This window comes from Tachysurus fulvidraco, chromosome 19 (assembly GCF_022655615.1).
Source record: "Tachysurus fulvidraco isolate hzauxx_2018 chromosome 19, HZAU_PFXX_2.0, whole genome shotgun sequence".
Lineage (NCBI taxonomy): Eukaryota > Metazoa > Chordata > Actinopteri > Siluriformes > Bagridae > Tachysurus > Tachysurus fulvidraco.
Window position 1 is genome coordinate 14,603,699 of NC_062536.1, and position 13,745 is coordinate 14,617,443.

The 13,745-nt window shown below is 37.8% G+C and overlaps 1 protein-coding gene across 2 annotated transcripts in view; it reads right to left on the reverse strand.

Moving 5' to 3' along the window:
- The window catches only part of cped1 (cadherin-like and PC-esterase domain containing 1), a 56,288-nt gene that overhangs the window by 29,639 nt on the left and 12,904 nt on the right, over positions 1–13,745 (reverse strand). For both annotated transcript variants that reach the window (XM_047804424.1, XM_047804425.1), the window contains exons 5-11: positions 9,397–9,481; positions 9,151–9,307; positions 4,645–4,775; positions 4,400–4,472; positions 2,241–2,399; positions 1,296–1,400; positions 944–1,077 (exon numbers count right to left, since the gene is read on the reverse strand). In XM_047804424.1, coding sequence (XP_047660380.1) covers positions 944–1,077; positions 1,296–1,400; positions 2,241–2,399; positions 4,400–4,472; positions 4,645–4,775; positions 9,151–9,307; positions 9,397–9,481 — 844 coding nt within the window. The remainder of the gene's footprint in view (positions 1–943; positions 1,078–1,295; positions 1,401–2,240; positions 2,400–4,399; positions 4,473–4,644; positions 4,776–9,150; positions 9,308–9,396; positions 9,482–13,745) is intronic.

Below are 13,745 nucleotides of genomic sequence, written 5' to 3' on the forward strand. Positions count from 1 at the left end.
CGGAAACAGGAGTGAAGACTTGACTAGAATATAACTGGTATATCTGGAATTAGATATAAAAGAGGAGGCTGGAATCTTGTGTGGTCAAAAGTGATATTCTTTAGTGAAATTCTGTAGAAACTTAGTTATTTGCTTTAAACCAAAGCACCGACTTGTCAAAAAGTGTTGATTAATTAAACAGCAGCTCTGACAACAGAACCAGCAGCAAGGAGACCATTATATTAATGTTCGTATTATTACAGTATATGGCATTATTTCTGAAGTAACAGTTTACTTTTACAGCATTTAGCAGATGCCATTATCATTTTATACAACTGAGTCTTTAAAGATTAAGGGCCTTGCTTAGGGGCCCAGCAGTGGTAGCTTAATGGTCGCAACGTTCAAGCTGCCACCTCTGGGCCCCCTCTGTGTGTGTGTGGTAGTTAGCTGAGCAGTTAAGGTGTTAAGGTCAGTAGCTAGTATTCCTGTGTGTCTGTTTGTATGACTCTGTGTGGTGTGTGTGTGTGTGTGTGTGTGTGTGTGTGTGTGTGTGTGTGTGTGTGTGTGTGTGTGTCTGTGACTGTGCGTGTGTCTGTCTGTGACTCTGTGTGTGACTTTGTGTGTGTCTGTGTTTGAGTGTCTGTGTGACTGTGTGTGTATGTGTTCGTCTGTGTGTGTGTGTATGTATATATGTGTATGTGTGTGTGTGTGTGTATATATGTGTATGTGTGTGTGTCTGTCTGTCTGTCTGTCTGTCTGTCTGTCTGTCTGTCTGTCTGCCTGTGTCAGTAGCTTAGTAGTTCAGGTGTTGAACCACTGGTCAGTAGGCCATGAGTTCTAATCCCGGGTCCATCATGCACCCACTGCTGGGCCCTTCAGCAAGACTCTTAACCCACAATGGCTCAGTTGTATAAAAACATAAGTCGCTCTGGATAAATAGCGTAAATGTAATGTAACGTGATACCTCTGTGTGTAGGACAAGCTAAGGTGTTGTAGTAGGTCTGAGAGTCCTGGTGCCTTCCCAGAATCCTCTGCAGCAGGGAATCTTTGAAAGATATCATGCTGGATAGCAAAGAAATGAGATGATCTGGGGTAGAGCTGCCAAAGGCACACACACACACACACACACACACACACACACACACACACACACACACACACACACACACACACACACACACACAGACTTGATCTTAATACGTCCAACAACTAATAAAGCAAAACTAACAAACAAGAACTATCAGGATTACAACTTGGAAATCTTACTTAATATTATTTACTTTTACTCTTTTATCTATTCACTGACGGTCACTTACCACATGAAAGCTGCCAGATCTCTTGAGCTGCTGATAAAACTCATGAAGCAACTCTATTTTACCTGCCGTTAAGCACAAACTGCTCGCCTGATCACACTCAATGTACTGTAAACAGAAATAAAGGCAGACCATCACATTTACACCGCTTTTACACTTACACTGTTATGTACTGATTAACTTAGATGATACATTAAAAACTGATAAAAATCCTAACCATCCAATATGAAATGTGAACCCTGTAAACACCAGGATTATGTTTCATGTACTCTTGAAACATATTGCTCAGTGATTCAGATACCTTTTTCAGTAGCTAGGGAATTAATAATAAAAATATCTAGTCACACAAGTGAGGCTTTATTGGGGCTAAATTATGCAACTAAAATAAAATCCATTTTTATAAAGAAATTGTTAAAACAAAAGAAAAACAAAAATAAAATGTATACATAAAAGACCCACTGTGAATTAAATCAAAATTTGACACAAAAAAATGACACACACACAAACACACACAAGCATTTGTTTGAACTGTATTTTTCAGAGAATGTATGGCATGAGGAAACCAAAATATCAAATATTATATATATATATTTTTTAAATGATCATTTTCCCTATTGGGAAAAAATAAAATGCTATAGTTAACATCACTTTAAACATTCTCTTACTCAGCTTGCACAATTTTTGTGAAACTTGGCTTTAAAAAATAATTTAATACTACAGATTTTTTTTTTCCAGATGGTTTCAATTAAAAAAAAATTAGAAAACAAAAAATATACACTCCATTTATGGCAAAAGTTCATAGCAATTAAATGGTAAACATGATCGAGTTCATACCTACTTTGGTCACTATGTGATACTAGGTTTATTTGTTTTATTGTGGTTACTGTATAATGTTCTTTAGAATGAACCGGATAACAAGCTGAGACTTTAACGTTAGTCACATTCTACCTTGATTTGTGCCGTATCCTGAGTACTTTCGGGAGTCCTGTCCTCACGACTGCATGCTGGGAAAAGGAGCTTCAGCATATCTTCTAATATGTACTCTTTGGTGATCTGTCCATCAAAGACTGGGTCTTTTATACCGTCAAAATGCAGGTCAGACTGCACCTGAGAAGAAGAGTGAAGGAAATGAACTGAATAGTTGCAGTGAACAAATGTGAGCTTTTGCTGCCATCTAGTCTTCAGCTTTAATGGCAGAAGTTGTAAAGGGAGGACGCATACAATGAAACTTTTCAACAGTTCCAGAAACAGGAATGAGATAAAAATGCTAACCTTAAAACAAAATAAATTATATATATATATATTAAAAAAAAGATAAGTTGTGTAATTGTGCGCAACCCTTAAAGAAGTTAAGTCAAGCAGTTTTTATTGTCATTTTAACCCCCTTACAAATTTTTTATGTAAGGTTTATTGTAACAGAGAGAGACAAAATATTGACAAACAAATCTAAAAAAAATTAACATTAAAGAAGGGTTATAGATTAATTTGTATTTGATCGAGTAAAATAAGTATTTGATCCCAATATCAACCAGCAAGAACTCTGACCCCACAGAATGATTATGCAAACGAAATAGGACAAAAAAAGTAAAGTGCATAGTATGAGTATGAGACCTAGTACAAGACAGACAGGGCAACCAATACAATTCACTACAGGACAGATTCATAAAATATAGCACTGACCAGGGTACAGATAGTAATGGCATGGTGCAAATAGAGATTACTGTAGTAAACAGAGGGTTAGAAACATATGTACACTTCTAAAAGCACCAAGACTTTCATTTGTGCTAAACAGCATTAAAGTGCATATTATCAGTGTATGTATGGGTGGTATTGTAGGTACTGTGTGTGTCTGTGTGTGACAGTTTGGTGCAGTTCACCCTAATGGCTTGAGAGAAAAAAATACGAATACTCCGGTACCTTTTTACTTTATATTTTTACTTTACTCAGTCTTTATGGTTCACAGAGACCCATCTTAACTAAAATTTTCCTCACTTTTTTTTTGCTTCAGTTAACTCCACTGAATACTAGTGGGATTCAAATTTGGGACGTTTTTTTTTTTTTTTTGTTAAGCCAATCCTTGCTAATGTGCATGTATGCTTTGGGTTATTGTTAAGCTTAGCTGGAAGTTTACTAGCAAACACCTATCGGTTTTGTCCTACAATGATCTGGTATTTGTACGTAGCTATTCATGATTCCCTCCACCTTGATAACAGCCCCAATTCTGTTTGAAGGAAAGCAGCCGTAAAGCATGATGCTGCAACCACCATGATGCTTCATCATGGATACATATCACTACTAATTTGTGTACGTACTAGCCAGGTTTGCTATGAATCTAGCTTGCATTAATTTTAGCATGTACATAAAACGGATAGCTATGTTTGCTAAAAATCTAAATCAAGTCAATATTTGGTGTTACTACCTTTTGCCTTCAAACCAGCATGAAGTGATGGCACGGCCCTCACAGAGCCCTGATCTCGACATCATCGAGTGTGTCTGGGATTACATGAAGAGACAGAAGGATGTGAGAAAGCCTACATACACAGAAGGTCTGTGGTTAGTTCTCCAAGATGTTTGGAACAACCTACCAGCCGAGTTCCTTCAAAAACTGTGTGCAAGTGTACCTAGAAGAATTGCTGCTGTTTTGAAGACAAAGGGTGGTCACATCAAATATTGATTTGATTTAGATTTCTCTTTTGTTCATTCACTGCATTTTGTTCATTTATGAAAATAAATGTTTAACACTTCAATTTTTGAAAGCATTCTTTGTTTATAGCATTTTTTCACACCTGCCTAAAACTTTTGCACACTACTGTATGTAATTTATGATGAATTTGCAAAGTTAGAATAACTAGAATCTACTGCTATATGAAGGTACATAACTACAATGTGCTGTAATATGAGTGTATATAACTGCAATTAGCTGCCAAATTAAAGTATAATTAATTGTATGTATTTCCTGATATATGAATATATAGTACATCAATAAAAGTTGCTGAATATTGTAATATTGTTTGTATAGCTACAATGAGCTGAAACTATATAAACAACGATACAATGATGAGTCACAATGTGATATTTATTAAGAATTCACAGGTTTGCAGTCGTACCTTAACCACTACGGGACGCGCAGACGCATTGTAACTCAGGGTAAAGGTCATCAATTGAAAACACAGTGAACACCTAGGTGGGGAAAAAAAACATTAATACCACTTGATACATCCCTATACTGTAGTGATGATGTGTGTGTGTGTGTGTGTGTGTGTGTGTGTGTGTGTGTGTGTGTGTGAGAGAGAGAGAGAGAGAGAGAGAGAGAGAGAGAGAGAGAGAGAGAGAGAGAGAGAGAGAGAGAGACCTGGGTGGAGAGCTGGGGTCATCTGTGGTTAAAACAGCAGCTGTTAGAACCTCACTAATGACCTGCTTCATGAGTTCAAAAGCCTGAAGAGCTCCTGAAGGATCCAGGCTGTCTTTAAGGAACGACTGCAGCTAAACACAAACACACACCATTAAAAAAATGACAAAATATAAGTAAGTTTCTTTTGGATTCTTGTGGCTCAGAGACAGAGACAAGATCCAAAGCATTAAGAAACACCATTCATGTATTTCAAATTTCACTACATGAAATTTGCACTATATCTTTATATATATTTGTTTTCCATTGACCAACAGTACCAGAGATTCCAGTTCAACACTGGGACTAACAGGACTCATTACAAGCAGATTGCTGCTAGCTTCACATTAATTTCATGAGAAAAATAGACACTAAAAGTGAATGAATGTTTATCATCGGTATTGTAACATACACATACATAATGTTGCGCGGATCTTCTACTACATAACTAAAAATGGGTTGAACAAATGTATAACACAACATTTTAATGGTATAAGAGGAATAAAGCATTTTATTCCATGCTGTTATTGGGAAAATGATTAACAGTAAGGTGGAAACCTTGCCTTATGTCCATCTGCATCATACCACTCTGTTGTTGATTATTTTCCTATAACAGCACATTCCTACAGTACATCGTGTCATGTTATAAATGCCCAAACATACCATTAAGTATAACTCAAACTATGTATATTAACCCACTGAAGAGAAGGTTTATTAGTCAATTCCTCCATTCAAAGAATATAATCCAGTCTTTAAGGGCATTAACACTTTCTAAAAGGAAAATCATTAACGTATCTTCAGTGTCCTGCTCCCAGCAACTACAGACACCCATGGACAATCATGGACTGTTTACTCTCCTCCCTTTGGAGAAGAGCGTATGAGCCTGTATTGTCGCACCAGTTGACAACTGATCCTATTATCCATAATCATGCTACTTTTACAGTAAATACATTTATTTACTTTATTTGTCATATTTCCATTCATCGCATTTTGAAAGTGCATTTTATTGTCTCTGTATCTGTAGACTGCAAAATAACAATAAAGTTGAAAGTTTGTCTGAAAATGTGCAGTTAAAAGAGCAAGGACCCACAAGAGGGTTTATGGGGATGTTGTTAGCCTAGTGGTTGGGGTGTTGTTCTACCAATCAGAAGGCTGTGAGTTTGAATCCCAGGTCCACCATGATGCCACTGCTGGGCCCTTGAGCAAGGCGCTTAACCATCAATTGTATGAAATGAGAGTTAGAAAAAAAAAAATTCACTCTGGATAAGTGTGTCTGCCGTAAATGTAAAACACCTCATGTTGCCAGGATGGTTGAAACATAGGGGTTTTGTTATTTTGTGCCATGAGCTTGTTTATTTTGTGTCTCAAGTGTGTTTCCCTGTCTGATCCTGATTCCTGCATCCACAAACTTGTTCCTCATGTTGCCTTGATTGTTTTTCCTATATATATATATATATATATATATATATATATATATATATATATATATATATATATATATCTTCATGAACATGATGAACATGTTTGCCTCATCCTCGACCTCATTCTTGTTCTCATTGTTGCCTTATTTTGTCGGTTTTCGTTTTTTGTTTTATTCCATTTTTCCGTATGCCTGTCCCCTGTATATTTAATAAAATCCCCGTTTGTCACTATCCCTGAGTATGGGTCTGATATAGCTCTGTGGAGGCACTCGCCGTTTCTTACATATACAGTATAAGGCAGCGTTAATGACTGAGCAGTATACAGAACTAGACTGAACAACATAAAAACATTTAAACAAAGCATTTTTCGTCCCAATTCAACACTAAATAATTAATAGTCAAATAAAAAGATACTTTTCAAAAGTCAGATGCACACGTATTAATATCAGAAATATCAGCTTGAGCAAAAATGAAAAAGATGTGCAGAGAAACCAGTCAGTTGTACTTTTATGTGCCATGAAAGCAAACGTCAAAGAGTTTCTGAAACTGGGTAATGACACAATGCTCTCAGTAGGTGGCAGTCTGTAAAACGTTTTGAGACTGAAATGAGATGTAGATGAAATGTGTTGGCACGCTTGTGTTCCCACACACACATACGGAGAGTTTATTGAACTGAATAATCCACAGATAAACTGGTGGAGTGCATACAACAAACACACGCACTTTCACACAAACCCTAGGGCATACAGATCCTAAAAAAATGTTTTAAACAGTTTTACACACACACACACACACACACACACACACACACACACACACACACACACACACACACACACACACACACACACACACACACACAGAGAGAGAGAGAGAGAGAGAGAGAGAGAGAGAGAGAGAGAGAGAGAGAGAGAGAGAGAGAGAGAGAGAGAGAGACTACATTTCCTTTCCTGCTCCTGACTTCCTCCATGTGAAGAGAGCCTTTACACTAAACCTACAATTTCCAAATACATGGCAAGTTTTTCTCACTTTTGCTGTTGATGGCAGTATTAAAGCAGCTGCACTCAACTTCCTTCCTTTGGAGCTTTCAAAGGAAACAAATGGTGCAAGACCTTGTGTTGTCTGTGTGTATATATATGTAGTGCGTTGCACAAATATCTAAATAGATGGAAAATGTTTAATATAAACATTTATAATATTATCCAAAGGTACTAGTTATTAGTTACTGGGCTATGTGCAGAGTAGATTAAAGTAGTCCTAGATTAAAGTAGCTAAATTTATAATATAATGTTTTTGTCTAATATATGAAATTTCCGAACAGCTATAAGTCACCCTGACAATCCTTTCACAGCTCTTGCACGAGTTTCTCCCAGCTCATATACCATCGCATCATCGTATTATAGCCGATAAACTCCGCCCATAAACTTCCAGTACAGTGTCACGCAAATGCATACATCACAACACAGAATCCTGTTCCCTTGTATTATTAGCTAGTTAGGTAAATTTAGCCAACTAGCTACCCCTGGTTACACTCTGCTTGACTAAATACACACTATCTTGTGTCACCCAGATGAGGATGGCTTCTTTTTCTATGGTCTATGAAATATAGTATAAGTAACTAAATTCAGTTTGTCTCAGGATAGTAATATAAATCCTGTAAACAAAATAAAATGGGATAAATGTGTCCATATTCTCCTGACATATTTGAAACAATTGACAAAATTCACATTTCATGAGAAATTTTTAGCATTTTGAATTATACCCTCAGACAAAATCAAACCAAACCAAAGTTTAGGACCATACTTTAGGTCAAAACTTCACCCAAATAGTTTTCTGTTAATAAATTCAATGAAAGAATATGTGGGATAAAAACGTCATCGACTGATCGGTAGAATTTAGACATTTAAAATTTAGCAGAAAATAACATATAAAAAGTACTATGATTAAAATATTGTACAGAAATTATTATATAATATTAAGCCTGAATGTTGATGCAACATATAATGTATAATACACACATATACTGTAATACTCCACCAAACATGTAGATACCTACTCAAAAAAACTTTAACTATGAGATTCAGTGCACTGCCGTCTTCTTCTGTGTTTTATATTTACTGTATTATATTATATTTACTGTTGCATTCCGGGGGGCAAAGTGGCTTAGTGGTTAGCACGTTCGCCTCACACCTCCAGGGTTAAGAGTTCGATTTCCCGCCTCCTCCTTGTGTGTGTGGAGTTTGCATGTTCTCCCCGTGCCTCGGGGGTTTCCTCCGGGTACTCCGGTTTCCTCCCCCGGTCCAAAGACATACATGGTAGGTTGATTGGCATCTCTGGAAAATTGTCTTTTTTTTTTGGAAATTGGAAAAATTGAAAAGATTGTGTGAGTGAATGAGAGTGTGTGTGTGCCCTGCGATGGGTTGGCACTCCGTCCAGAGTGTATCCTGCCTCGATGCCCGAGGACGCCTGAGATAGGCACAGGCTCCCCGTGACCCGAGAAGTTCCCCGGAATGTTGCATTCCGACAGCGTTATAAAAATCGACTTATAAGACATTTTAAATCAGTAAGAACAAAATAATTATTTTATAGCCGGAAGCCTGATATAACATGAGTCAGGCCTTTTAGTTTGAAATGTTTCTCTGTCTGTTGGGATAACCTTACACAGAATTTTAATGTCTGAAGGTAGCGCCTTTAAATCTTTGCTGCTTTGGGTGTTTCAGAGAGCACAAATGGGTGTGACCACTTTTGTGGATTTATTTATTTTTTCATGAAAATATTTTTTACCCTTTACCCTGAGTTACAAAGATTTTTTTTTGAAATATTAGCCCTAGTAGGCTAGGTAAAATAGACATATATAAATTTTCACATCTCTGAGTGTCTAAATTTATATGAGTCATTATCCATTACTGTGGGGTTTGACATGACAAAGAAATTCAATGCTGAACATGGACACAATAAAACTTCCATTTTTTGACCTCTGGAAAAAAGAGTTAACTCTTGATATGATGTAGCAGGATTTCATGCTAAACAGATAAGGAAGCTTCTTTACCTTAGTTATATAACTGTGTTTGTCCAGATGAGTCCTGACCAAGCCTGTACGATGTAGGAATGCAGTGAGGGGTGTGGCTGATGTGACCAAGACATAAACATTCACTAAGGCTAATGAACCCTGACTGGATGGGGAGCCTGGCTGGGAAACTTGGTTCCTAAGAAATTAAAAACCAAAAAAAAATATTGTTGCAAGATAAAAATCTGTTCAAACATCTGTTAGGTTGGATAAAAGATGGGATCTCACCAGATTTGTTCAGTGTGATAAGGAGATCCTCCGTGTTCTGGTCCAGAGAAGGTGCAGGCAGATGGAATTATGGGTAATGGCATGCCTATACATAAAAAAGCAAACCAAAGTGTCAGAAATATTTATTTGACTACTGACAAATATTAGGGCCAAAAGAAGAACTGTTACAGAATTACATTCATTTTGCATTAGTGGCATTTGGCAGACGTCCTTATACATCACATTTTTACAACTGAGCAGTTAAAGGCCCAGCAGTAACAGCACTAGAATTTGAACTCACAACCTTCCAAAGCAGCAGTCCAAAGACTGAACCACTCTTGTGAATAATACCTATAGGACTGCACATACCTTCAACAATTGTGAAGTAGAACTTTACAACTGGGGGGGCACGGTGGCTTAGTGGTTAGCATGTTTGCCTCACACTTCCAGGGTTGGGGGTTCGATTCCCGCTTCCGCCTTGTGTGTGTGGAGTTTGCATATTCTCCCCGTGCCTCGGGGGTTTCCTCCGGGTACTCCGGTTTCCTCCCCGGTCCAAAGACATGCATGGTAGGTTGATTGGCATCTCTGTAAAATTGTCCGTAGTGTGTGTGTGTGTGTGTGTGTGTGTGTGTGTGTGTGTGTGTGTGTGTGTGTGTGTGTGTGTGTGTGTGTGTGTGTGTGTGTGTGTGCGCCCCTGCGATGAGTTGGCACGCCATCCAGGGTGTATCCTGCCTTGATGCCCGATGACGCCTGAGATAGGCACAGGCTTCCCGTGACCCGAGAAGTTCATATAAGCGGCAGAAAATGAATGAATGAACTTTACAAAGCAGTGGTGGCTCAAGTGGTTAAGGCTCTCGGTTGCTGATTGAAGGATTGGGGTTCAAGCCCCAGCATTGCCATGCTGCCACTGTTGGGCCCTTGAGCAAGGCTCTTAACCCTCTCTGCTCCAGGCATGCTGTATCATGGCTGACCCTGTGTTCTGACCCCAATCTGTGTGACAAAATAAAGGCATCTTCTCTATTCTATCCAAATAAATTTGGAGTTGGAGCTTCGTAAAAACAATTCTAAACAAACATTTTGAAAAATGAGGGATTGTAGTTGCATATGTGAACACAGCAACATCCAAAGGGAGAGGGAGAACATTAAGACAAAGTACTATAGACATTTTACATAGCTAAAATATAAAAACGCAGCCAAGAGCTGCCCAGTATGGATGGGATTAGAGGTAAAATCCCTGGTATTTCCAGATGTTGTTCTCTTGAATATGCACTCAAAGGTTTTACTGCTAATTGTGAAGCAGCTGAAATGAAACTCAGCACCTCCACATGTGAAGCTTCAGGTTCTCTCCTAGAAAAGTGTAATTCTGTAATTCAATGAAAGTCAGGTATGGGGTGCTCTGGTTCAGCATTCCAGATGGCAGTGGGTCATGGAATCCTTGGCTGTGGTGTGATTTAAGATTATTCTTTGAGCTTTGCTTTCCTTACCAACCTCTTACTGTAGATGACCTGTCTGGGTGGGAGAGTGATAAATTGGGCTGTTTTTGCGACTAGGAATGAAAATCATAAAAGATTATAAAAGACCACAATGCAGCTGGGCTGTAAATTATTTACACTTTTGGTCTCTAAAGAGTATACTGTATGTTCTCTTTGGTGTTACTCTACTCTAAGAAAAAAGATCCCTCAATGGATCTTTGGATGTCTAAGTTCTCTGAATAGTTTACCCTGTTTAGGTCAGAGGTTCCTAGTAATGAATTTCCTCACTTTATCTTTAAGCAAAGGAGTTTCATTTGGACAGCTTTCTGAATTGGAACACCTCACTTGTATGGAGAACCTTAAAAGGAAAACCATTTAGGTTTGCTAGATAGATCCTATTGCATAAGAGTGCAGATTTTTTCCTCAGATTGTCATGTTATCTGCTAAGTTAATCATGGAATTTGATTCAGTTTTGAGACCAACTTTGTTTATTCAGAATATAAAGTATTGGAGAACAGATTCCTTCTTGTGGAGTCAATGTGTTTAAGTCTGATTGTGAGTGAAGTCTGATCTCCTAGTTTAATAGAATGAGGTTAAAATTCCAAATCCAGTACACTTTAGAGCTACAGTTCAGAGTTTAGACATTAGCATTGAAGGGATAATAATGATGAAGGTTAAACTAAAGCTATTACATACTGTAGATGGTCTTTTTTTCAAAAGTGTAGGAGCTGTGTGCTAGTTCTGGATTACTTCGCTCAGTAGGTCCGAGTTGTGCATTAGTGTGCATGTCACGGAATACAAATACCTTATACATTATATTATTAAGAACAAACAGACAATGTTTTCTAAACAGATACAAATACAGATGTGACTTTTGCTTATCTATCTTTAAGAAAGCTTGCCAGAAATGTTCACAGGGAATCTAGGCATCTGGCACAAGATGTGTATCTGGATTGGAATCCTGTAGGATGCAACAAAATGCATTTACAGTGTTCTTTATTTTATCTCAGAGAAAGGTTAAAAGGTCACTAAGATCTCTAGTTAGAACCACTTTCACTTTCAGCTGATGATGCTGAGGAACGTATTTTTTGTTTTTATTCAGATTGGAGTGAGTGTTAATGGTTGAATAGTTTTTATCATCATCAGCATGTGGTTGTATGGTAGCTGTAGCACAAAAGGTGAAGTAGCCTTTGGCGGGTGATGTGATGAAGATGGAGTCTTCTGGGCCAGTAAATCTGTGAGCAATGTGTGTTCCTCGCTTTGGGGAGGAATGTCCTTGCTTCATACTTGGACAGAAAAAGTAACCAGCTGATTCCACATTGTTCAAACTGGGAATAAAAGGTCATCCAGAAGCACGCAGCTGGGACACTATTAATTTTGGAATTGTAGTCAGTAATTGTCTGAATTCCATGGTCAAAGTTAGTGAGAAACTAGTTTTCTTATTAACAGTATGTAATTATTTTAGCAGATCTTTTGCCATGAAAGGTTCTCTTTGACTGGAATTGAACCCTATACTTCAGTGTTGGGTTAGGGAGTTTCTCTCAGAGTCAGTATGATTAAAATCATAGTACAGAAAATGGATTGACGGAAGAACCTAGGAGCAGTTCCTTCGGTTCAACCGTAGCCCAGGATTCACTTCGAGTGAACCACGAGTCATGTGTTTGAACCGATTCACTCTGTGAACTGCATATTAAATATTGGGATTGTTTTGGTTTGACGAGTCATATTACTTCCTGTTTAAAATTCAAGGCTGGAAATAAGCCCATAAGACTCATGTATTTGGAATAAACGTAAATAACATGTACAAAAGATGTCCTGATCAAATATAATGCAAATTTAACATGAAATAATACAGATCGTCTGAAAAGTCAGGAACGACTAGGAACCAATATGCCTCGATCCTCATTTGCCTCGATCTTCATTTGTTGTATAAAATGTGCAAAAGCATGAAAAAACAACTGAGAAAATGCAAAGCGTGGAAGAGTGAACATGTAGAGCATAAGTTGAGCATACTAAATACAAAATGACACCTTTATAACAGCCACAACTGGCCTCATATAAATTAAAATAGATGTGCTGCTTCTGGAAGTAAGTGATGTGATGAAGTGTAAATGTGTTAAGGTATTTATGAGTAGAATAAATGCAATGTCAGCAATTTAGTTCACTCTATGCATGTGTACGAAATGTTTATTCCATCTGCACATCCTGTTCAGTGTAAAGAGCCTGTCTCTGCTTACAACCATTCCTTAATATATGACCAATCTAAACTTAAACATACAGCATTGTATACGATTCCCACTCAAATATCTTACTCCCAAAAGCTTTGGAAAAACAGTGGCCCCATTTCATGGAAAAACCATAAATATATTCCTAAAATGCTTGAACGTGATTGCAGCGCTGTAACCGCCTTCAGCCCATTCGGTTCCTAAACCGATCCCTCGTGTGTGTTTGTGTGTGTTCCATGCCTTCAGATGTTATCATGAAAAGGACACAACCTTTTCCAGCTCCCCCTTCAAACAACCAGGACTCAATCGGCCATAGTTTGTGCGGGACGAATGCCAAAAGGAAAGACAATATTGTTCCAGACTTAGAGACAGTAACTCTCTTTCATAAGTAACAGCACAGCTATGCAGACACAGACCCAGCAGCAAGTTATCTTCATCCAGCGGTGATAGCCATAATTAGATTGAACAATCAAACACAAATAGGCATCATGATCTTCAAAGTCCTTCCCTGAATGGCAGCCTTTAATAAGATGTTCTGCTTATTTTTAAAAATAATGAGTCTTTTATATTGGATGTATATTATAAGACAGGCTTAATGGGCCATTATAAAGATTATATGGCATTTAAATTGTTTATTTACCCTCTGAAATAGTAACTGTGGCAAGGACATCTG